This window comes from Gorilla gorilla, chromosome 20, assembly GCF_029281585.2.
Source record: "Gorilla gorilla gorilla isolate KB3781 chromosome 20, NHGRI_mGorGor1-v2.1_pri, whole genome shotgun sequence".
NCBI classification, from domain to species: Eukaryota; Metazoa; Chordata; class Mammalia; order Primates; family Hominidae; genus Gorilla; species Gorilla gorilla.
This window is the reverse complement of record NC_073244.2, coordinates 50,269,376-50,291,670: the sequence shown is the minus strand read 5'-3', so window position 1 is coordinate 50,291,670 and position 22,295 is coordinate 50,269,376. Positions and strand designations below refer to the sequence as shown.

At 53.8% G+C, this 22,295-nt stretch overlaps 1 protein-coding gene and 1 long non-coding RNA gene across 7 annotated transcripts in view; one reads left to right on the top strand and one right to left on the bottom strand.

Annotated features, from left to right (window-relative positions):
• The window catches only part of RYR1 (ryanodine receptor 1), a 155,929-nt gene that overhangs the window by 61,091 nt on the left and 72,543 nt on the right, over positions 1-22,295 (bottom strand). For 5 of the 6 annotated variants that reach the window (XM_055369295.2, XM_055369291.2, XM_055369290.2 and 2 more), the window contains 20 exons: positions 22,104-22,244; positions 21,674-21,748; positions 21,505-21,580; positions 21,096-21,219; positions 20,232-20,347; positions 17,516-17,583; positions 17,300-17,421; positions 16,471-16,520; positions 15,949-16,009; positions 15,598-15,836; positions 12,982-13,063; positions 11,876-12,006; positions 10,401-10,733; positions 8,571-8,811; positions 4,912-4,999; positions 4,718-4,810; positions 4,095-4,109; positions 2,540-2,710; positions 990-1,049; positions 258-395 (listed from right to left, as the gene is read on the bottom strand). In XM_055369295.2, coding sequence (XP_055225270.1) covers positions 258-395; positions 990-1,049; positions 2,540-2,710; positions 4,095-4,109; positions 4,718-4,810; positions 4,912-4,999; positions 8,571-8,811; positions 10,401-10,733; positions 11,876-12,006; positions 12,982-13,063; positions 15,598-15,836; positions 15,949-16,009; positions 16,471-16,520; positions 17,300-17,421; positions 17,516-17,583; positions 20,232-20,347; positions 21,096-21,219; positions 21,505-21,580; positions 21,674-21,748; positions 22,104-22,244 — 2,424 coding nt within the window. The remainder of the gene's footprint in view (positions 1-257; positions 396-989; positions 1,050-2,539; positions 2,711-4,094; positions 4,110-4,717; positions 4,811-4,911; positions 5,000-8,570; positions 8,812-10,400; positions 10,734-11,875; positions 12,007-12,981; positions 13,064-15,597; positions 15,837-15,948; positions 16,010-16,470; positions 16,521-17,299; positions 17,422-17,515; positions 17,584-20,231; positions 20,348-21,095; positions 21,220-21,504; positions 21,581-21,673; positions 21,749-22,103; positions 22,245-22,295) is intronic. The other variant, XM_055369294.2, reaches the window with a different exon arrangement.
• Positions 4,766-7,109, top strand: LOC129528524 (uncharacterized). The gene is made up of 3 exons (XR_008673803.2): positions 4,766-4,843; positions 6,347-6,475; positions 6,929-7,109. It is a non-coding gene; the product is annotated as an uncharacterized lncRNA (long non-coding RNA).

Below are 22,295 nucleotides of genomic sequence, written 5' to 3'. Positions count from 1 at the left end.
CTCAACGCATCTCCTCTAGGCCCCACCCCTAGACCTAAAGATCTGCCCCTTCCCCGTCCCGCCCCCAGATGCAAGATTAAGCAGCAGACCCCTCCCCCTGATCCATTCTAAGCCTCGTCTTAAACTCGAGGCTCCACCTCCTGCCCTGCCCCAAAACTTAATAGTCATCTCCAGACCCCACCCACATCATTGAAGCCCCTCCCCCCGCCAGGCTCCGCCCAGAGACCCAGTAGAAAGACCCCTCCGGCCCCACCCACCTGGTCCAGGTAGTAGAGCACGGCTGACACTTCCTGGACTCTGCGCACGATTTTCTCGGGGTCATCGGCGTCCTCCTCGCGACCCGGGACGCCCCGGTACAGAGCCATCTGCCAGCGCAGAGAGGGGGAGCCTTCGACCTGAAGGGAGGAAGGAGGAGTGGCCGGCGTGAGGGACCCTTCCCACAGTGTCCGCCGGATGTCCCCTTTCCGTTTTTGCGAGGACTCAGTGGGTGAGTGCATGTTGAGGCCTTTCTTCTTCTTCATCTTTTTGTTTTGAGACGGAGCCTCGCCCCATCACCCAGGCTGGAGTGCAGTGGTGCGATCTCAGCTCACTGAAACCTCTGCCTCCTGGGCTCAAGCGATTCTCCTGCTTCAGCCTCCTGAGTAGCCGGGACTACAGGCACCCGCCATCACACCTGGCTAATTTTGTACTTTTAGTAGAGACGGGGTTTCACCATGTTGGCCAGGCTGGTCTCGAACTCCTAACCTCAGGTGATCCGCCCGCCTTGGCCTTCCAAAGTGTTGGGATTACAGGCATGAGCCATTGTGCCCGGCCTAATTGTTGTATTTTTAGTAGAAACATGGTTTCGCCACATTGGCCAGGCTGGTCTCAAACTCCTGACCTTTGAGGTCTTTCTTCAATGCCTGGTCTTTGGTAAATGCTCAAACCTTCGTTAATATTGTGGTTACTTTCTGACTTGCTTCTTTTGCTTGCAGAGGAAGGAGGCATACCTTTCCCTGAAGGTGAAGGTTGTTGTGCAGAAATTCCCGGACCTCCTCATCTGTGTCTTTCTGGGGAGACAGAGCCAGGCTGGGTCACTCTGGAGGTCCCATCCTCCTTCCTGACCCACAACCCTTTCCTTCCAGGCCCAGCACCCCAGGAACTGAAGAGGTTTTTCTGGGGTGGGGGTGGGGGTCTGAGAGAAACAAAAGGATGCAGAGGTTGACGGGGTCAGAAGGGGTCCTAGAGGGGCCGGAGGGTCACAGAGTCACCTTGAAGATACAGTAAGGATTCGAGGGGCCTCGTGGAGGTCTGGGAAGAGGCAGAGGGTGACAAGAGGATCTCATCAAAGGTCAAATATGGCCAAAGAGGGATGACTGGGGGGTCAGAGTGGGGCAGGGAGTCTTTGAAGATCAGAAGGGGTCAGCAGAGGTCATGGGAGATCACGTAGGTCAACGGAGTCACTGGTTACACAGGGGCCAAAGGGGGCATCAGCAGGGTGGGGGTTCACTGGGGTTCTAGGACGGGGAGCCCTCAAGGACCAAGGTGAGGGGTCCATGGAGCCCTGGAGGGCTCTCTGGGGTCCTGGCAGGACTCAGCAGTCCTGGGAGGTACCTGAGGTTCTGAGGGAAGGGGTGTCCTGGTGGTAGCAGGGGAGAAGTCGGTGGTCTTTAGGGGTCCAGGGGGTTAGTAGGTTGTCAGGGTGTTGGTGTGGTCCTGGGGGGAGGGCTATAGGGGTCTTGGGGCAGAATCCTGGGAGGGTTCCTTAGAGTCCCTGAAGCTGGAAAGGATCGGAGAGGAGGGAGATTGTCCTTGTTGTCCCACACAAGGGGTAAGTGGGGTCCCGGGAGGCCTCCTTGATATCCCAGCAAGCTTAAGAGGTTCTACAGCCCGGGTATTTTGGTCTCCAGGACAGCTGAGACCTCAGAGGTTTGGGTACAGTCCTGGGCTTGGGGTTCATGGATCCTGGGGAGTTACGCAGGGTCGCAGGGCTCCCTGAGACCCTGAGAGTCTTGGGGGCTTAGTTGGGCTTCAACAGGGCCCAGGTGTCAGCAGGGTCCTGAAGGAAAGGGATGGTGAGCCGAGGGCTCAGCGGGAACCCAGAGGTTCAGTCTTGGCAGGGAGGGAAGGAGGGGTCATGAGGGTCTCAGTAGGTCCCAAGGGGCTTGAAGGGGCCTTGGTGGAGGGTTCAGAGGATCTCAGGGGCTCATCTTGTTGGGGGGACTCTCAGGGTCTCAGCAGGTTTGGCATGGTCCGGTGGGGGGGCAGTGGGGTCCTGCAGTCCTCAGGTGGGTCCCAGGGGTCCTAGAGCTTTTCTAGGTTTCAGTGAGGGCTCTTAGGTCTGTGGTGCCCTGGCAATATCTTGAACGGGGTCCTCAGGGCATCCCAGGGGCACAGTGAGTCCTCAGCATCCCGGAAAAGAACTCAGTGGGGTCTGAAGGGAAGGCTCCCAGGGACCTGGGGGGCTCAGTGGCATTGTGGTTGTTCCCTAGGGTCCCAGGGGTTCAGTGGGTGCCAGGCGGCATCCTGGAAGGTTCCGAGGACGGGGCTGGGCAGGCACCAGGGCGTAGCGGGTCTTGGCCAGCGTGATGAGGTCTTGGTCAGTGGGCGCACACATATTCAGGCCGATGGGCAGCATCTTCTTCAGTGTGGCCACGATCAGTGACGTCCGCACAGAGTACCGGTCCCCCCGGCGCTTCTTCTTGGTGCGTTCCTGGTCTGAGCCACCGGACTGTGGGGACACAGGGCTCAGCACCAGCCCAAGCCCCAATCCCATGCCTCAGCCCCAACCCGCGGCCATCATCCACACCCCAGGCCCCAGTCTGGACACCAGGCACTCCCTCCCCAACTGCCGACGACACCTCAATTTCCACCCCAGACTTGCTGACTCTACACTTCAGGCCCGCAGCCGTGACCGGAGACCCTCCAGACCCAAGTCCACAACCCAAATTCCCAGTTTTTTGTTTTTTAAACAAATTTATTTTTAGAGATGGTGTCTTGCCATGTTGCCCAGGCTGGACTTGAACTCTTGGCTTCAAGTGATCCTCCTGCCTCAGCCTCCCAAGTAGCTGGGACTACAGGCACATACCACCATGCTTGCCTGGCTCCAATTTCTAACCCAGGCCCATCCAGATTTTCCCCCGTTCTGGGCCTGTCTCAGCTTCTAGCAGTCCTCTTCCAGAATCCCCTAGGAACCCCAGTACAATACCCCCTCCACAGCATGCACAACCCCACACTTCACATCCCAAGACCAAGTTCTCAAGAATGAAACAAAGATGCAGGTCCACAAAGACTTCAAGCGACAAGAGAAGTTGCAAGAAAAAGACACTGAGAGACTGAAAAAGACAAGGAGACAGGAAGACCAAAGATGCAAGAGACATCCAGAATGATCTGGAAGCAGAGACATGGGGCACAGAGTCCCACAGCCGTGTTCTGGAGCCTTGGGTGCAGACCCGGGGCCAGGGCCACCCCAGTCACGCCAACGAGAAGCCCTGATGACAAGCTTTTGGGCAGAGCCACATCCACGCCGGCTGGCAACTTTGAGCATGACCCCTGTGCCAGGCACTGCTGCAGGCCACACATGCAGCTTCTCCCTGAGTCCTCGCAGAGCCCTGGGGTGGGGGCTGCTGGCTGGATGCCCTCAGAGGCTCAAAAGGATGACTCCAACCAAGGTCACACGGCTAACTATCAAGACAGGATTCTAACCCCAGTCCATACAGTCCAGAGCCCAAGCTTTAAACCACTGCACGGCGAGGGTGCTGCCCCCTCCCCAGCCATGCTCCGTGTGCCTCTCCCACCCCCATTACCCTTGACCTCAGCCCACGATGCTTTGGTAAAAGCTGAGAGTTGCTCTTTTTTTCTTTTTTTTTTTTGGGAACAAAAGTCCAGAAAAAAAAAAGAAAAGAAGTCAAATTGCCAAAAGCTGAGGGTTGGGATGGGAACGGATGGGGGTGGTGGGGAGGGAAGGGAAGGGAAGGAGGATGGGTGGGGGCTGGGAGGGGAGGACGGGGGTGGGGAACAGAAGCAGGGGTTTTCTCGAGGCGGGGGGGTGCAGAGGCTGGGGGAAGAGAGCATTAGCCAAGAGACATGCGGAAGGTCCCAGATGTGGGGCTGACCTGTATATCTCCCGCCTGCTTCACCGGACCGCAGACAGAGACAAGAAGGGTTACCCCAGCCCCGCAGAGAAGCCCAGGCCCAACTCCAAGTTGCCAGCACCCCACCTCCTCTGCCCCACCCGCCATGTATTCTCTAGCTGGGCATTTCCAGGCCTTGGCTCGGGGTGGGGGTTCGTTCTCTGGGACCTGAGAGGGGCAGTGCTGAGAAGGATACGGAGGAAAGCAGGAGATGGGGTAATGGGGAGAGGAAGAAAGAAATGGAAGAGGGGGAAAATGGGGAGGAGGAGGAGGAGGAGGGAGATGGGAGGAGAGAGAGGCTTGGAGAAGAGGAAAATGGAGAGGAGGGAAATGGGAGGAGGGAGAAGATACAGGAGGAGGAAGGAGACAGGGATGAGAGAAGAGGGAGATGGAGAGGAGGAGGGAGATGGGAGGAGGGAGAAGATATAGGAGGAGGAAGGAGCTGGGGAGGAAGGGAGAGGGAGAGGAGGTAAGAGGGGCTGCTCTGAGGACTGCAGGGAATGCGCCCAGGACAGGCTGGCTGGGTGAGGACAGGCCAGGTAGGAAGCCCTAGAGGGTGCTCCCGCCCTCTCTGCCAAGTGCTCCTCCCAGAACCAAGCCCCGACCTTAGCCATTTTGCTTTTGTTGTCAGCAGTCAGGAAGGACATGTTGTTGATCTCATTCTGGACCACAAAGTTCTGCTCCTCGCGCTTGAAGTTCTGGTGGGGGAAGCAGTGTTGGAGACCGGACAGGTGAAGGCAGGCGCCTGTGGGCTGCGGCTCCTCTGGTTGTGGGGAGGGCGGTTGGGGTGGGCACTCACGTGGGACTTGGACCAGTAGATGAAGATCTCGCCCACCATCCTGAACAGCTCCTCTGCGCTGGGATTCGGCTCCGTCAGCCACTGCGCCCTGGGGTCAGCGGAGGGGAGGTGAGGGAGGGGGTGGGGATCCCAGGGACGGGGGCTGCCCAGAGAGAGATCTTGGAGGAGGAGATGGGGACCAGGAGACATCCAGTCAGAGGGATGGGGTTTCTAGGGTCATCTGGCCATTCAGATGAACATTAAAAAAATTTTTTTTCTCTGTCTCAGCCTCCCGAGTAGCTGGGACTACAGGGGCCCGACACCACACCGGGCTAATTTTTGTATTTTTAGTAGAGACGGGGTTTCACCATGTTGGGCACGCTGGTCTTGAACTCTTGACCTTACGTGATCCACCCACCTCGGCCTCCCAAAGTGCTGGGATTACAGGTGTGAGCCACTGTGCCCAGCTGAACATTTAAAATTTTTTAATGATCCATTCTCTCTCTCTCTCTCTCTCTTTCTTTCTTTCTTTCTGAGACAGGGTCTCAATCTGTCAGGCTGGAGTACAGTGATGCGATCTCCACTCACTGCAACCTCAACCTCCCAGGCTTAAGTGATCCTCCCACTTCAGCCTCCCTGAGTAGCTGGGACTACAGGTGCACGTCACCATGCCCAGGCCTGGCTAATTTTTTATTTTATTTTTTGTAGCAAGAGGGTCTCCCTAGGTTGTCCAGGCTGGTCTTGAACTCCTGGGCTCAAGAGATCCTCTTTCCCTGACCTCTCAAAGTGCTGGGATTACAGGTGTGAGCCACCTTCCCTGGCCTGACTATTCCTTTTTTAAAAAACTTTGTCTAACCTTTTCATCGAAATACATAAATATAATACATGCATGCAATACATAGACACACACGATACATACATATGTATTATATGACCTACATATTAAGAAGTATCAACTTGGTGAATTATCACAAATGAACACACTTGTGTAGCCACCACCGAAGTCAAGAAATAGGACATTTCTGGTCCCTGGAAGTACTATCATGGCCCCTCCCAGCCACTCCCCCTTCCTCCTCCCGAAAAATCATCCTTATTCTAACTTCTAGGCTAAAAACTTTTTTAAAAAATTTCTTTCAGCTGGGCACAGTGGCTCATGCCTGTAATCCCAGCACTTTGGGAGGCCGAGGCGGGCAGATCACGAGGTCAGGAGATCGAGACCATCCTGGCTAACACGGTGAAACCTCGTCTCTACTAAAAAATACAAAAAAATTAGCCAGGTGTGGTGGCAGGCACCTGTGGTCCCAGCTACTCAGGAGGCTGAGGCAGGAGAATGGCGTGAACCCAGGAGGTGGAGCTTGCAGTGAGCAGAGATCGCACCACTGCACTCCAGCCTGGGCGAGACTCCATCTCAAAAAAAAAAAAAAAATTTTTTTTCTTTTTTTCTTTTTTGAGACAGGGTCTCGCTCTGTCGCCCAGGCTGGAGTGCAGTGGTGTGATCTCAGCTCACTGCAACTTCCGCCTCCCAGGTTCCAAATGATTCTCCTGCCTCAGCCTCCCACTCAGGAATACTTAGCTGGGACTACAGGTATGCGCCACCACGCCCGGCTAATTTTTGTATTTTCAGTAGAGACAGGGTTTTTCCACGTTGCCCAGGCTGGTCTCAAACTTCTGAGTTTGAGACTGAGTTTGAGTGATCCACTCTCTTTGGCCACCCAAAGTGCTGGGATTACAGGCACGAGCCACTGCACCTAGCATAAAATTTCTTTTTTTTTTTTGAGACAGGGTCAGAATCTAAGTAGGTTCACATATTTTATTTTATTCATTTACTTGTATTAAAAAAAAAAACCTTATTGAGACAGGGTCTATCTCTGTTGCCCAGGTTGGAGTGCAGCGGTGTGATCATAGCTCACTGTAGCTTTGACCTCCTGGGCTCAAACGATCCTCCCACCTCAGCCTCCCAGTCCCAGCCTGAGGCAAGGACTACAGGTGTGTGTCACCATGCCTGACTAATTTTTGTATTTCTTTTCTTTTTTTGTAGAGACAGGGTCTAGCCATGTTGCCTAGGCTGGTCTCAAATTCCTGAGCTCAAGTGATCCTCCCGCCTCAGTCTCTCAAAGTGCTGGGATTACAGTTGTAAGCCACTGCACCTGGCCCCAAACTTATTCTTATCTGCTCATGAACATTAAACAGATGGTATAATATGTAGTTTATTTCTTGGTTTTCTGGCTTCTTTCATTCCACCTAACATTTGTGAAAGCCAATCACATTGTGCATAGAAACAACCTGTTCACTCCCACTGCCGTGGAGTCTTCTGTTGTATGAATAAACCACAATTTGTTCATATTAACTGATTGAAAAATTGAACTATATCCAACAGCAGAGAATGTCACATGACCACCAAGACAAAAGAGGTGAATCTATACATCTTTTTTTTTCTTTTTTTTTTGAGGTGGAGCCTCGCTCTGTTCCTAGGCTGGAGTACAGTGACACGATCTCAGCTCAGTGCAACCTCTGCCTCCCAGGCTCAGGCGATTCTCCTGCTTCAGCCTCTGGAGTAGCTGGGATTTCAAGCCTGTGTCACTACGCCTGGCTAATTTTTGTATTCATAATAGAGACAGGGTTTCGCCATATTGGCCAGGCTGGTCTCAAACACCTGACCTCAGGTGATCTGCCCGCCTCGGCCTCCCAAAGTGCTGGGATTACAGGCATGAGCCACCACACCCGGCCTATACGTCTTTCATGGTGTATTGTTGTGTTAAAAAAAAAAAAAAGCAGCTAAGTGTGGTGGCTCACTTCTGTAATCCCAACACTTTGGGAGGCTGAGGTGGGAGGATCACTTGACCCCGGGAATTTGAGACCAACCTGGGCAACATAGTGAGACCCCATAAAAATACAAGAATTAGCCGAGCATGTTGGTGTGAGCCTATAATCCCAGCTACTCAGGGGCAGAAGCAGAGGATGGCTTGAACCCGGGAACCGAGGCTGCAGCAAGCCATGATCATGCCACAGCACTCCAGCCTGGGCAACAGAGCGAGACCCTGTCTCAATAAAAAGAAATAAAAGCAAACTGTTCCTTACAGTGTTGTGCATAGTGACAAAGAAATCGACACAATCTAAATGTCCAGCATTAGGAGAATGATTTAAAAAAAATCACACTGGCCAGCTGCATTGGCTCACAGCTGTAATCCCAGCACTTTGGGAGGCCGAGGCAGGCAGATCATGAGGTCAAGAGTTCAAGACCAGCCTGGCCAACATGGTGAAAATCTGTCTCTACTAAAAATACAAAACTTAGCTGGGCGTGGTGGCATGCACCTGTAATCCTAGCTACTGGGAAGGCTGAGGCAGGAGAATCACTTGAACCCGGGAGGTGGAGGTTACAGTGAGCCGAGATCGCGCCACTGCATTCCAGCCTGGGCAATAAAGCGAGGCTCTGTCTCCAAAAACAAAAACAAACAAAAAAAAAACCCAAAAACCAAAAACAAAAAGAAACAAACAAGTGGGCTGGGTGTCGTTGGATCAATGTGCTCAAAGCCAGAAGAAACCAGGAGGAAGAGTCAGAAGGCTGGTGGGGCCAGAGCATTGGAAGAAGTTTCTAGCCAGTCAGGAGGCGGAGATCAGATGGGTCTGGAGGATGTGGGAGGTCGGGGCGGAGGGCATGGGGACGGCGGGGCCCCGCTGACCTGTTGTTGTCCACGTAGCGGATGAGCAGCGGATACAGGGCGTAGAGGTCCCGGCAGAGCACGGAGAACTCGTCCCGCACCAGCAGCTCGCCCTCCTGGGCCTCCGCCTTGGCCTCCAGGCGCAGCTGCTCCTCCTCGGACACCACCTTCCCTGCCCTCTTGCGCAGCCGCCCGATAGTTGGGATGAAGTGGGACTGCAGGAGCTCCGGCCGTGCACGGCTCACAATGGGCTGTGCGAACACTGCAGGGGTGCGATGGGCTCCGATGCCACCTCCAGCCTCTGACACAGGCCCCAAACTCCGTTCCCAGCCCGACCCCCAAACAGCATCTCCAACCTAGCAGCTGCCATTTGACTGACCCCAGCCTGACCCCCAAACAGCATCTCCAACCTAGCAGCTGCCATTTGACCCCAGCCTGACCCTAACCTTGGATATAGTCCCTGAACACTGATCCCAGCCATAGCCCCTAACCTGAACCTAAGACCCAGTCCCCATCCTGTGACCCCAGCCTGGCACAAATCCCTGACCTCTGACCCCCAACAACTGAAGCCTCACCTGTTACCTCACTTTTTTTTTTTTTTTGAGACAGAGTTTCACTCTTGTCACCCAGACTGGAGTGCAATGGCGCAATCTTGGCTCACTGCAACCTCTGCCTCCCGAGTTCAAGCGATTTTCCTGCCTCAGCCCCATGAGTAGCTGGGATTACAGGCGTCTGCCACCACACCCAGCTAACTTTTGTATTTTTGGTAGAGACGGGGTTTCACCATGTTGGCCAGGCTGGTCTCGAACTCCTGACCTCAGGAGATCCACCCGCCTCGGCCTCCCACAGTGCTGGGATTACAGGCGTGAGCCACTGCACCTGGCCTGTTACCTCACCCTTAACTAGCATGACCCCTGACCCCAATCTTTAACCTCTGACCTGGCCCATACCCAGAGTCTTACCTCACTATGTGATTTCTGGCAATGACCCCAAGGTTGTGAATGGGCTTCTTACCCCAGCCTCTGGCCCCTGACCCTGGCCTCTGATCCCAGCTCCTGATTTCTAGGTTGACCCTGATCTACAACCTGTTTCCTTACACAAATACTTCTTTTTTTTTTTTTTTTTTTTTAAATAATAGAGACGAGGTTTCACCATGTTGTCCAGGCTAGTCTTGAACTCCTGGTCTCAAGTGATCCACCCACCTTGGCCTCTCAAAGTGCTGCGATTACAGGTATGAGCCATCGTGCCTGGCCCTGACATGAAACTTCTGAATCAGGAAACCTAATGCTTTGAGGATCCATTTCTTCCTTCCTTCCTTCCTTCCTTCCTGCCTTCCTTCCTTCTTTCCTTCCCTTTTTTTCCCTCCCTCTCTCACTCCATCCTTCCTTCTTCCTTTCTTTCCTTTTGTTTTGTTTGTTTGTTTTGAGAGAGTATCTCACTCTGTCACCCAGGCTGGAGTACAGTGGTGCAATCACAACTCACTGCAGCCTCCAACTCCTGGGCTCAAGAGATCCTCCTGCCTCAGCCTCCCAGGTAGCTGGGACTATAAGCGTGTGCCACCACACCTGGCTAATTAAAAAAAAGTTTTGTTTTGTTTTTTAAAGAGATGGGGTCGTGCTATGTTACCTAGGCTGGTCGCAAATGGCTGGCCTCAACTGATCCTCCCAAAGTGTTGGTGTTACAGTTGTGAGCCACGGTGCCCAGCTGACCCCTGGTCTTTTGATGCTGAAAAAACCTACACTCTGACTCCTCCCAACTCCGAGGGGACCATGGGTCTCTCTTTCAGACCATCTGCCAAGGGAGCCCAGGCTGCTGACCCACCCCTCAGAGGCCCAGTGCCCCCCGACCCACCAGCCAGCCGCTTCATCCAGGAGGCCTCGTCAATGCCCAGGTTGTTGACGATGATTCTCAGGATATTCCCCAGCAGGGAGTTGAGGTGGTCAGAGGTGACAGCTGTGCAGGGTGGGGGGGCGCCGGCGGGCAGGGCGGGAGGGGGTGCCTCAGGCCCGCGCTCCCACCATCGGGGCAGGTAGCTGCATAGCATGGGCAGCGTGATCTCGATGACGTGTGGCATCTCTGTGTAGCGGGCACCTGACTCGGCCAGCCCCCCGATGTCTGCCATGAGCCGCTCCAGCACTGGGATGTCGGGACACATCTCCTCCACACTGTTGGGGAGCCCCAGGACTGGGGTACAGGGACGGGGGCAGGGAATGTCAAGCCATCACCCCCAGACCTCAGTGCCCTGGCCTCCCCCGCAATACATCAGACACCATTGAATTGCCACCCCCCTTAAACAGTCTCCCAAACCCTATTCTTCCCATCTCACCCTCCAACCCAACTACCTCTCCCAACCCTCACATTGAAACTCAGTGGCCCCGCAAACAGTTCACACCCCCGAGCCTGTCTGCTCCCTAAAATCTCACCCCTAGAAACCTTCCCTCCTAAAATCTCCCACATCCCAAGCCCATTCCCCTCACCCCTGCTGTACAGCATACTCCAAAAGAGACCTTTTCCAACCCCACCCTGTCCCCTCACCTTGTCTCTCTGAATCCCACACCCGGTTCAGTCCCTTGAAACCGACAACCTATCACTTGCTCACTTGCTGACTCTGGGCCAGGTGCCATTCTGGGAGAACAGCTGACCAAGAAGACAAGTTTCCTGCCTTGGGGCATATATTTCCCCCAGGTCCACGCCTCATTCTAGCCTCTGGACCCAGAACTCAGGGGATTTTTGTCTGTTTTATCTGTTCACTGCTGAACCTCAGGTGACTAGGACAGTGCCTCATACATAGTAACTGCTCAATACATATTTGCTGAATGAATGAATGAACCCATGCCTTCCCTCAATCCTCTCATGCTCAAATGCCCCTCACCCTATGTCTCCAAGCTTGATGATGCCCTCAAGTGTCACCATCACTAAAATAAATTCCATAGCTCCAAATTCCATGGATGGGGTTTTGCTATGTTGCCCAGGTTGGTCTTGAACTACTGGACTCAAGCAATCCTCCTACCTTGGCCTCCCAAAGTGTTGGGATTACAGGCGTGACCCACTGCACCTGGCCACCAAGTGCTACTTGTCTTAACTTTTATCAATAGATTCTGTTTTCAAAAATCAAATTAATCTCCTAATTCTCCCCATGTAACGGCCTTGAAATGCCCCCGAACCATAAACTCTGGGGTTCCTGAATGTGTGGCACTCCCAACCTGGGGAATCCTCAGCCGCTCACAGCCCAGCCCAGCCACACTACCCCCAAATTAGGGTCTCCCCAAGGCCCTGTGCTGGGGAGATTCGGACTCCCAGCACTGCTCCCGCCCCACACAGCTTACTGGCCCGCTCCCGCGGAGACTTGGTGGTGTACACGGAGCAGGCGTTGTACTCGTTCAGCTGCGGCTCCAGGAACGCCACCGGCATGGCTGCTGCCAGACGGGCCAGGCACTCCCCGAGGGCTGGCCGAAGCCTGGAAGAGGGGGCTGTGTTTAGCTGCCACGTGTCCCCCTCTTTGGGGTCCTGAGTCCCAGCCCCATCTCCATAGAAACGGCTCCTCCCAGAACCCTTTGGGACAGAGCTGCCATTCATCCATGTGTGCCACTTGTTTTGTTTTTTAAGACAGGGTCTCGCTCTGTTACTCAGGCTGCAGTGCAGTGGCCTGATCTCGGCTCACTGCAACCTCAAATTCCTGGGCTCAAGTGATCCTCCCACCTCAGCCTCCTGAGTCGCTGGGATTACAGGCACACACCATACCATGCCTAGCTAGTTTTAAAAAAAGTCGTTTTTGTAGAGATGCAGTCTCACTATGCTGCTCAGGCTGGAGCTCAAGCGATCCCCCCATCTCAGCCTTAGGAGTAGGTGGATTTACAGGCACCAGTGCCACCACACCACACCAGGCTAATTTAAAAAAAAATTTTTTTTGTAGAGATGGAGTCTCACTATGTTGCCCAGGCTGGTCTCAAACTCCTGAGCTCAAGTGATCTTCTCGCCTCAGCCTCCCAAAGTGCTCACAGGTGTGAGCCACCGCGCACCGCTGGTGTCACTTGAAATCTGAATAACTTCAGAGCTGGTGGAAACAGCCTCAGCCCCGCTCTTGCTGTATCAGTAATCTCAGCTCAGAAGCGGTCACATGGCCACTGCCAGAGGCCCTCCCCAGTGACCCCAGTGTTGCGTGGCTCCTGTGTGCAGCCCCCGTGGTCTGCGCCTCCCTTTCTTCCCCAGCGAGGCCTGCCTGCTTCACAGCCCCAGACCTGGCGGCTCTACCTCCGTGGCTGACCTGTCCCTGAGCGCCCTCACGCGGCCGCCGTGGGGAACTGCGGCTGCCGCCGTGTGCGGGAAAATTCTTAACATCTACCCTGCTTTTCACCCACCCCATCTTCTTCCCCTGCTCCCTCCCTTCCCCTCCAGCCCCACCCAGCCCCAAACGATGGCTCTCTCTCCTTACTTTTCCACATAAGTGTTCTTGGTGGTTCCCAGGGAGTAGATACTGCACAGCGTTCGGTAGCAAGAGACCTGGACGTCGTCCACTGAGGGAGACAGGGGGCGAGGCTGCGGCAGGCGCTCACAAGACAAGCCCTCCCCACCCCACCTCCCTTGTCTCAAATAGGCCCATGCAGTGGGGAAGAGCAAGCAGATGTACAGCCAGCCTTCCATGTACGAGTCTTGTGACTTGAGCAAGTTACCAACTCTCTCTCAGCCTCAGCTTCCCTACCTGTAACATGGGGATAGTTATAGTACCTTCCTCACGGGGTGGTTGTGAGTATCAAATGAGTTACTACTTGGAAAGCCACTAGAACGGGGCACACAGTAGGCACTCAATAAAGGCTAGATGTTGTTTCTTCCGTGGAGAGGACTCATGGCCCTCTATAATGAAAGTGAGGGGTACTTCCTCCAGAAAAATGCAAACAGAACTGCAATATTGCTGCAATTTTAGGCTACCTTTTCCATTTTATTTAAAATGTATATATTTTTAGGGTTGGCGCAGAGGCTCATGCCTGTAATCCCAGCACTTTGGAGGCTGAGGTGGACGGATCACCTGAGGTCAGGAGTTCGAGACCAGCCTGGGCAACATGGTGAAACCCCATCTCTACTAAAAATACAAAAATTATCTGAGTGTGTTGGTGAATGCCTGTAATCCCAGCTACTCGGGGGGCTGAGGCAGGAGAATCACTTGAACCCGGGAGGCAGAGGTTGCAGTGAGCTGAGATTGCACCACTGCACTCCAGCCTGGGTGACAGACCGAGACTCTGTCTCAAAAAAAAAAAAAAAAAAAATTAAAAATTTTTTTAGAGATGGGGTCTCAGTATGTTGCCCAGGCTGATCTCAAACTCCTGGTCTCAAGTGATTTGCCCACCTCGGCCTCCCAAAGTGCTGGGATTACAGGTGCGAGCCACTGTGCCCAGACCAATTTTAGGTTAACCACATGCCCTCCAGAAGGCCAAGTTAAGAAGCTCATCATGAGGCAAAAAGAGGGTGGGGCTAGTCTAGACTTTAAACACACTACAGAGACACAACCACCAAATGCAGCAGGAGAAACTTGACTGGATTCTGAATTTCTTTTAAAAAAATCAAAGACATTTTGTGGGTAATGAGGGAAATTTAAATATGGTTAGGTTAGGTATGATGATACCGTGGTTACACAAGAGAAGGTTCCTATTCTAGGAAAGCCAGCTGATGAACATTAAGGGATGAGGTTACCCTGGTGTGTGCAACTTACACCCAAAAGTTCAACAAAAAAACTAAATACTTTCAACCATACAGTGAAGGGTAGGCACACAGGGCAAATTGTTAACAATTTTCTTTTTTTTTTTTGAGATGGAGTCTTGCTCTGTCGCCCAAGCTGGAGTGCAGTGATGCAATCTCAGCTCACTGCAACCTCCACCTCCCAGATTCAAGCAGTTCTTGTGCCTCAGCCTCCCAAGTAGCTAGGACTACAGGCGTGAGCCACCATGCCCCGCCAACAATTGTCTTCTTTCTACCTTCCTGTATGTTTTGAAAATTTCAAAATACAAAGTTGGATGGGAGAAGAACCCTATCCAGGTGCTACTTTTCTTTTCTTCTTTTTTTAAGATGGGGTTTTGCTATGTTGCCCAGGTTGGTCTTGAAATCCTGGGCTCAAGAGATCTTCCTACCTTGGCCTCCCAAAGTGCTGGAATTACAGGTATGAGTCACTGTGGCTGGCCACCAACTGCTACTTTTCTTTTCTTTTTGAGATGGAGTCTCGCTCTGTTGCCCAGGCTGGCGTGCAATGGCACGATCTTGGTGCACTGCAACCTTCGCCTCCTGGGTTCAAGCAGTTCTCCTGCCTCAGCCTCCCAGGTAGCTAGGATTGTAGGCGACCACCACCACGCCCGGCTAATTTTTGTATTTTAGTAGAGACAAGGTTTCATCATGTTGGCCAGGCTGGTCTTGAACTCCTGAGCTCAGGTGATCTGTCCGCCTTGGCCTCCCAAAGTGCTGGGATTACAGGCGTGAGCCACTGCGCTCGGCCAAGTGCTACTTTTCCTAACCTTTATCAATAGACTCTCTTTTTTAACATCAAGGACCCTATTTTATTCTTTATTTATTTTAGAGACAGAATTTTGCTCTGTTGTCCAGGCTGGAGTGCAGTGGTATGATCATAGCTCACTGCAGCCTCCAACTCTTGGACTCAAGTGATCCTCCCTTGTCAGCCTCCCCAGTAGCTGGGATTACAGGCATGTGCCTCCATGCCTGGCTAATCTTTACATTTTTTTTTTTTTTTAGTAGAGACAGGGTCTCGCTATGTTGCCCAGGCTGGTCTTGAACTCCTGAGCTCAAGCGGTCCTCCTGCCTCAGCCTCCCAAAGTGCTTGGATTACAGGTGTGAGTCGCTGCGCCAGTCCACTTAGGGTCTTTTGTTAGAGCTGCTGAGCTCGCGTCCTCATTAACTCATTTGCCACCTGCCAAGGTACTGACTGCATGCTTCGCTTACAGCAAGAAATCCACACATTCAAACACCCAGGGACTCTCACAGGCACCCGGATGGGTGGTGTTGGCCACACTGACTCCCCGCAACTTGCCCTTGGGTCAGGCGCCCTTACGGATGACGTCATCTCCGAACTGGTGCTGGGCGATGTGCTGGAAGAGGGTGGTGAGGACTGGCAGCAGTGCCACAGTGGTGTAGGTGAGGTTCTGGCCCACGCCTTTCACCTGGGTGCGCGCCTGCGACACCTTGCCCAGCCGCAGGTTCTCCACCATCTTCTCGATGTCCTCCGAGGCACTCTCGAAGAAGGAGCGGAGGCCAGCCTTCACGATCTCAGGGCCTGACTTCATCACTGTCCTAGAAGGGCAGCGGGGGAACATCAGCTCTGGAATCGGAGAGTCTAGGAGACCAGGGGTTGGGGTGGGGGCCCGATGATGGTGGGAGTGGGCGCCACTGCCTGTAGCCCTACCTGGCATCCAGGGAGCGGGCCAGGATGTGAAGACAGTTGACCACGGCCGAGGCGTCCGTCCCTGGGAGAGGAAGATGGGCCGGGGGGATGCCATGGCTAAGAGGACAGAGGACAGTGCGTCCCTCTACATCCACCCCAACCGCTCTCTTCCTGAGGCTACCTGCGGGCTAAGTTGGAATGCTACTGCACCCCCACCCCCCCAGACTCCTACAGCGCCTCCAAATGTCCCTCCTCCCCAGCCCAACCACTCTCCTGGCCTTCCTCCTGCCCAGCCCTGACCCCACTGGGCTGTCCTTGTCTGGAGATAGGTCTGTCTCTCCCACTGGCCTGGGAGCTCCATTGAGGGCAGGCCCAGGGCATCTCAGTCACTGCCCTGCCCCCAGGATACCTGGTCCATGTCTCCAGGTCCAGAGGAAGAAAACAACAAAGGTTGTTCAAATTAAGGCAGAACCTGGGAGCTATTTCTTCAGGGTGGGGAAGAGAAAGATCAGGGAGGAAGACTGAAGGTGTGGAGCCACTTACCAAAGAGAGAGACTCGGTGGCGGACGAGAGCAGCAAGTTTGCAGAAGAGGCTGAAGAAAGAGAAAGGGACAGAAGGCAGGAGAAACAGCGAGTGAGGAGGCCAAGGAGACGAGGACAGCGTGACCCAATTAGAGGAGACAAGGACAGAGAAGACAAGGAGAGAGGAACCAGGAGGGGGTCCAAATGATGGAGACAGGAGGGATGGGAACGGGCAGAGAGATGGGCAAGCTGGAATGTCACAGGCAGTAACTGGGATGCTGGGGAGGTGAGGGGCGAGTCGGCCTTTCTTATTATTCTTTGTTTGTTTATTTTTTTGAGACAGGGTCTTGCTCTGTCACCCAGGCTGGAGTGCAGTGGCACGATCCCAGCTCCCTGCAGCCTCCAACTCCTGGGTTCAAGTGATCCTCCCGCCTCAGCCTCCTAAGTAGCTGGGACTACAGGCATGCACCACCAAGCCCGGCTAATTTTTGTATTTTTTGTAGAAATGGGGTCTCAGTATGTTGCCCAGGCTGGCCTCAAACTCCTGGCTTCAAGTGATCTTCCCACCTCAGCTTCCCAAAGTGTTGGAATTACAGGCATGAGCCACCACGCCCGGCCTTGAGTTGGCCTTCCTGGACAGGGTGATCGATTTGTCCCAAGTTGCCTGAGAGTCCCACATCCTGGGAAACCCTTCAGTCCCGGGTACGCTAGGATGGCTGGTCACCCTTCAATAGCCTTTGCAGGAGACGGTCAGTACCCAACACCCAGCACCCAGGACAGAGCCTCCATGGGCAAAGGATTACAATCCTGTGAGGTCAGGGGGCTGGGTCCAGGGTCACAGGCTGCCCACCTGGTGATCATTTCCTTCTCCTTGTTAGAGGCGTGGCCACCGCTGCCCAGCACTTTAGCCGGAGTGGACAAGAAATAGAGGCAGTGGTTGGTGAAGTACTGGTTGATCAAAGGGAGCAGGATCTGGAGACAGGTGGGGGAAGATAAAGGGTCCGGTGAGGGGTGGGGAGAGCCTATGAGTCCCCAGCGCCCTCCAGCTTCTAAGCCCACTTCTCACCTTGGCAAAGAATTTAATCTCCTGTTCATGTGGGGACTTTTCCACTCGCCCACTGCTGACCACAGCCTCTGTAGGGAGGGCAAATAGGGTTCACAGTGGGTTCAAGGCTGGGGAACCCAAGGTGTTCTGATGGGAAGGATGCTGGGAGCAGAGTTGGGAAATGATGGGGGATAAAGTATTGGTATGAAGTCATTTGTGTTGGCTTTGAGATAAACCTTTCTCCTACCTTTCATCTGATTCCCCCAACTCCTTTTTTTTTTCTTGTCACCCAGACAGGAGTGCAATGGCACGATCTCGGCTCACTGCACTCTCTGCCTCCTGAGTTCAAGCGATTCTCCTGACTCAGCCTCCCAAGTAGCTGGGATTACAGGCATGCTCCCACACACCAAGCTAATTTTTGTATTTTTAGTACAGCCAAGGTTTCACCATGTTGTCCAGGCTGGTCTCAAACTTCTGACCTCAGGTGATCCACCCGCCTCAACCTCCCAATGTGCTTTCCCCCAACTTCTTGATCAAACCCTTCTTGAAGCTGACAACTCCTTGATCAAACCCTTTCTGAAGCTGACAATGGGGAAAACAAACTGGAATGGGTTAAGGTCATGGAACATGCCTTTCCTCACCCACCATAAGTGCTTTTCATTCTGAACTTGAATACATGGCACTGAGTTAATCTGCAATAAATGAATGAATGAACCAAATGAAACAAGAAGTCAATGTAAACAAATTACAGTTAATTTCAAAATGGAAATAAATTTCAAACAATAATAATGGTGATAGTCATAACTGATACTATCAAAATAATAATACTGGGACGGGCGCAGTGGCTCACGCCTGTAATCCCAGCACTTTGGGAAGCCGAGGCGGGTGGATCACGAGGTCAGGAGATCGAGACCATCCTGGCCAACATGGTGAAACCCCGTCTCTACTAAAAATACAAACACAAAAAATTAACCGGGCATGGTGGCAGGCGCCTGTAGTCCCAGCTACTCGGGAGGCTGAGGCAGGAAAATGGCGTGAACCTGGAGGCAGAGCTTGCAGTGAGCTGAGATCGCGCCACTGCAGTCCAACCTGGGTGACAGAGAAAGACTCCGTCTCAAATAATAATAATAATAATACTGGCTCCAATTATTAAACACTTGCTATGTCCTTGGCACTGTGAGACATGTCATCCTCACACAGTCTCCTTACAACTTGGAGGTCTGTGCAGTTGGTTCCCAACTCCCATTTTTCAGATGAGGAAACTCAGGTGAAGTAACTAACCCCAGGTCACCCAGTAAGTGACAGAACCATGGCTAGTTATGGTGAACATATGCCCATATCACAGGTGAGGAAACTGAGGTCTAGAGAGGGAAGGAAATTGTCAGGGGGATGTGCAGCACTGAAGCTCAGCAGGCAGGCTTTGAGGTGAGACGTGACAGCGAATGCTGCTCTGCCACTCACCTGGAGGGAATTTGGGGGTTCCTGAGGGTAGCTCTCAAACGGAATGCTGGGGGGGTCTCTAAGGGAAACTGGAGGGGATCGTAGGGCCTAGCTGTAATTCTTAGTGGCCTGTAAGAGGCACTGGGGGCACCCCAGCAGCCTCAGCCTTCACAATAGATCCAGAAATCTGCCCAGTTCTCACCCTTTTCGGCTCCTGTCCCCACCCCAGTCAAGCCAGAGGGACCCTGTGAACACCAGAATTATGGATCACGTCCCTCCTCGGCTCAGCCCCCAACCCCCAACTCCATCTCACTCCAGGTAAGGTCAAAGTCCTCATCACAGCTTGCAAAGCCCTGCATGATCTGCCCCAGTCACCTCTGTGACCTCGTTTATCTCACCGTCCCCCTCGATGACTCTGCTTCAGCTACAGGGCATCCTGACACTCACACCAGGGACCTCTCAGGGCCTTTGCACTCGCTGTTCCTTTGCCTGCAAAGAACAGATGCCCCCAGAGGTCCACACAGCTCCTCTCTTACCTCCTTCACGGCTTGCCTCAGATATCACATTCTCATCAAAGTTTTTCTGAAACACCCTATTTAAAATTACAACTGGCAAGCCGGGCGCGGTGGCTCACGCCTTTAATCCCAGCACTTTGGGAGGCCGAGGCGGCAGATAACGAGGTCAAGAGATCGAGACCATCCTGGCCAACATGGTGAAACCCCGTCTCTACTAAAAAATACAAAAAATTAGCTGGGTGTGGTGGCGCCCGTGCCTGTGGTCCCAGCTACTCAGGAGGCTGAGGCAGGAGAATCGCTTGAAACCGGAAAGCAGAGGTTGCAGTGAGCCGAGACCGTGCCACTGCACTCCAGCCTGGGCAGCAAGATCGAAACTCTGTCTCAAAAATAAATAAATAAATAAAATAAAAAATTAAAATAAAATAAAATGAAATAAAATAAAATTACAACTGGCTCCACACTCCCAATCCCCTCTACCTGGCTCTATTGTTTTCTTCTTCCCATAACACTGATCACATTCTAACACTAAACGATTTAGTTATTTATGATGCTAATTGCCTGAAGCCAACATAGGAGTAGTTGCAGGAGAGCAGGGGTCATTTGTTATCTTCACTGCTGTACCCCAGCATCTAGAACAGCGTCTGGCACATAGTAGAAGCTCAATAAACATCAGCTAAGGGGAGGACGGATTGAGTGCATGAACAGGTGTCCTAGGTGAGTCTGGTCTGCAGAACTGCTGTCTGCAGGTGGGGCGGGCATAAGTGGGGGGGATTTCTCCGTACCCAGGTGGGCAATGAACTCCTGAGAAATGTCCATCCAGCGCAGCAGCTGCTGCAGGAAGCCAAAGGCAAACCGCTTTTCAATGGAAGACGAGTCCAGTTCCATGTCCTTAAGGCCTCTGCATGGAGATGTGGAGAGAAGGATCAGCCCAGACGCCGGCCCTACAGTTTCCCACCCTTCTCAGGTCCGCCTCTGCTCCTGCTGGCCCCGTCTCTATCAGCTTTGGCTTCACCCCAGGTTGGGGTTCCACTCTGAGTCCCCCATGCCCCACCCCACTTAGCCTTCTCCCCTCTCTGGCCCCGCCTCTGTTCCCCAGGGCCGGCCCCTCTCAGCCTCCTCCCCTTTGGCCCCACCTCTGTTCCCCGGGCCCTGCCCTTCTCAACCCTTCTCTCCTCTTTGGTCCCGCCTCCACTCACCAGTCCCCGCCCCTCTATACCTCCCCACCCCTCTCTGGCCCCGCCTGTGCTCCCCAGCCCCCGCCCCTCTCAGCCTCTTCCTCTTTGGCCCTACGTCTGTTCCCCGGGCCCCACCCTTTTCAGCCTTCTCTCCTCTTTGGTCCCGCCTCCAATCACCGGTCCCCGCCCCTCTCAGTCTCCTCCACTCTGCTCCCTGGGCCCCGCCCTTCTCTTCCTCCTCTCCTCTCTGGTCCCGCCTGTGCTTCTTAAGCCCCGCCCATTTCGAACTCCTCCCCATCTGGCCCCGCCTCTGTGTCCAGGCCCCACTCCCTTAGCTCCTCCCCTCTGGTTCCATCTTTGCTCCTCAGGCCCGGTTCCTCTCGGATCCACCCCTCTCTGGCCCCGCCCCTCCCAGCCTTTGCCGGGTGGGTTCCGCCTGCTGCTCTTCCGCGGGTGCCCCAACCTGCGTACCTTGTAACCGCGTAGCCATTCATCTGCAGGAATTTCAGTAGCTCCTGGGCCTTCTCTCGATCTCGTGCCTTCTCCTTGGCCGTGAGCGTGTCGTAGGGGACCAGCAGGGGGTGGGTCCCACCGCCTGGGGAGGCAAAGACCAGAAATCAGGGCTCTGGGGAAGACCCGGGCCACTCTCACTGAAGTGGTTCCTGCAGTGCCCGGCATGCGTAATTATGGTGATAAAGATGAAGATATGAATAACGGAAACATTGTTTGCTGGTGCTCATCTCATTACCCCATGGTGGTAAACGCTGTTATTATTCCCATCTACAGATGGAGAAACCGAGTTTCAGGGGCATGAAGGCAATCAGCAAAACCACACGGTGAATCCACGGGGGTCGCGTGGGGGCGGCATGGGCGCCCTCACCTTTGGCTTCCAGCTCCTGCTTCTTCTTCCGTCCCCACGTGTTGTGGTAATTTTCTGCCAGTTGTTCTGCCATGGCCTGGGAGTGGATGCAGAGTCAAGGGCTAGATTCAGAGGATGCCAGCCCCCCCAAAGACACCCTATGTCCCCCCAAAAGGATCAGGGCTCTCACCTGCAGCTCCCGGGACAGGGTAACAGCGCTAAGGTCGGGGGGCTGAGGGTTGTAGCCTTCTCGAGGATCATAGGTCTGAGAGGACAAGGGGAAGATGGGAGGTGGGCTGATGGGCTAGCAGGAAGCCCAGGCCAGCCCCTCCCCAGGCCCCACTAGTCCATTCTACCCCCTCCACCCTCCCCTGGCTCAAGACCCCGTGTCCTCTCCTTAAGCCCTGTCTCTAAACCACCCCATCCTTCTCTCCTCTGCCCTTCGCAGTTCTTCAGACCCCTGCCCTCTCCTTTCCCAGATCTCAGGTTTCTGCACCCCTCTTGCCCCACCTACCTCCCTGGGCCCCTCTCCTCTCCATCCCTTCCCTGTCTGGCCATGCCCCTTGTTCTAGACCCTCCCCCCCTCGTGCCCCTGCCCTCCACCCAGGCCCTGCCTTCACCTGGGCACTTTGTGATATCTTTCGCGTTTTTTTCTTTTCCGTCTTCTCCTCCTCACCCTCCCTGGCCTTCTCTATCGTCCATTCCCAGGCAATCATGGCCTTCAGGGACTCCTTGATGGGCCAGCGGTAAATCTCTTTGTCCTGGGGTGGACAGGAGGGTGGGGAGTTGGTGGAATGGATGAGAGAGGGGTG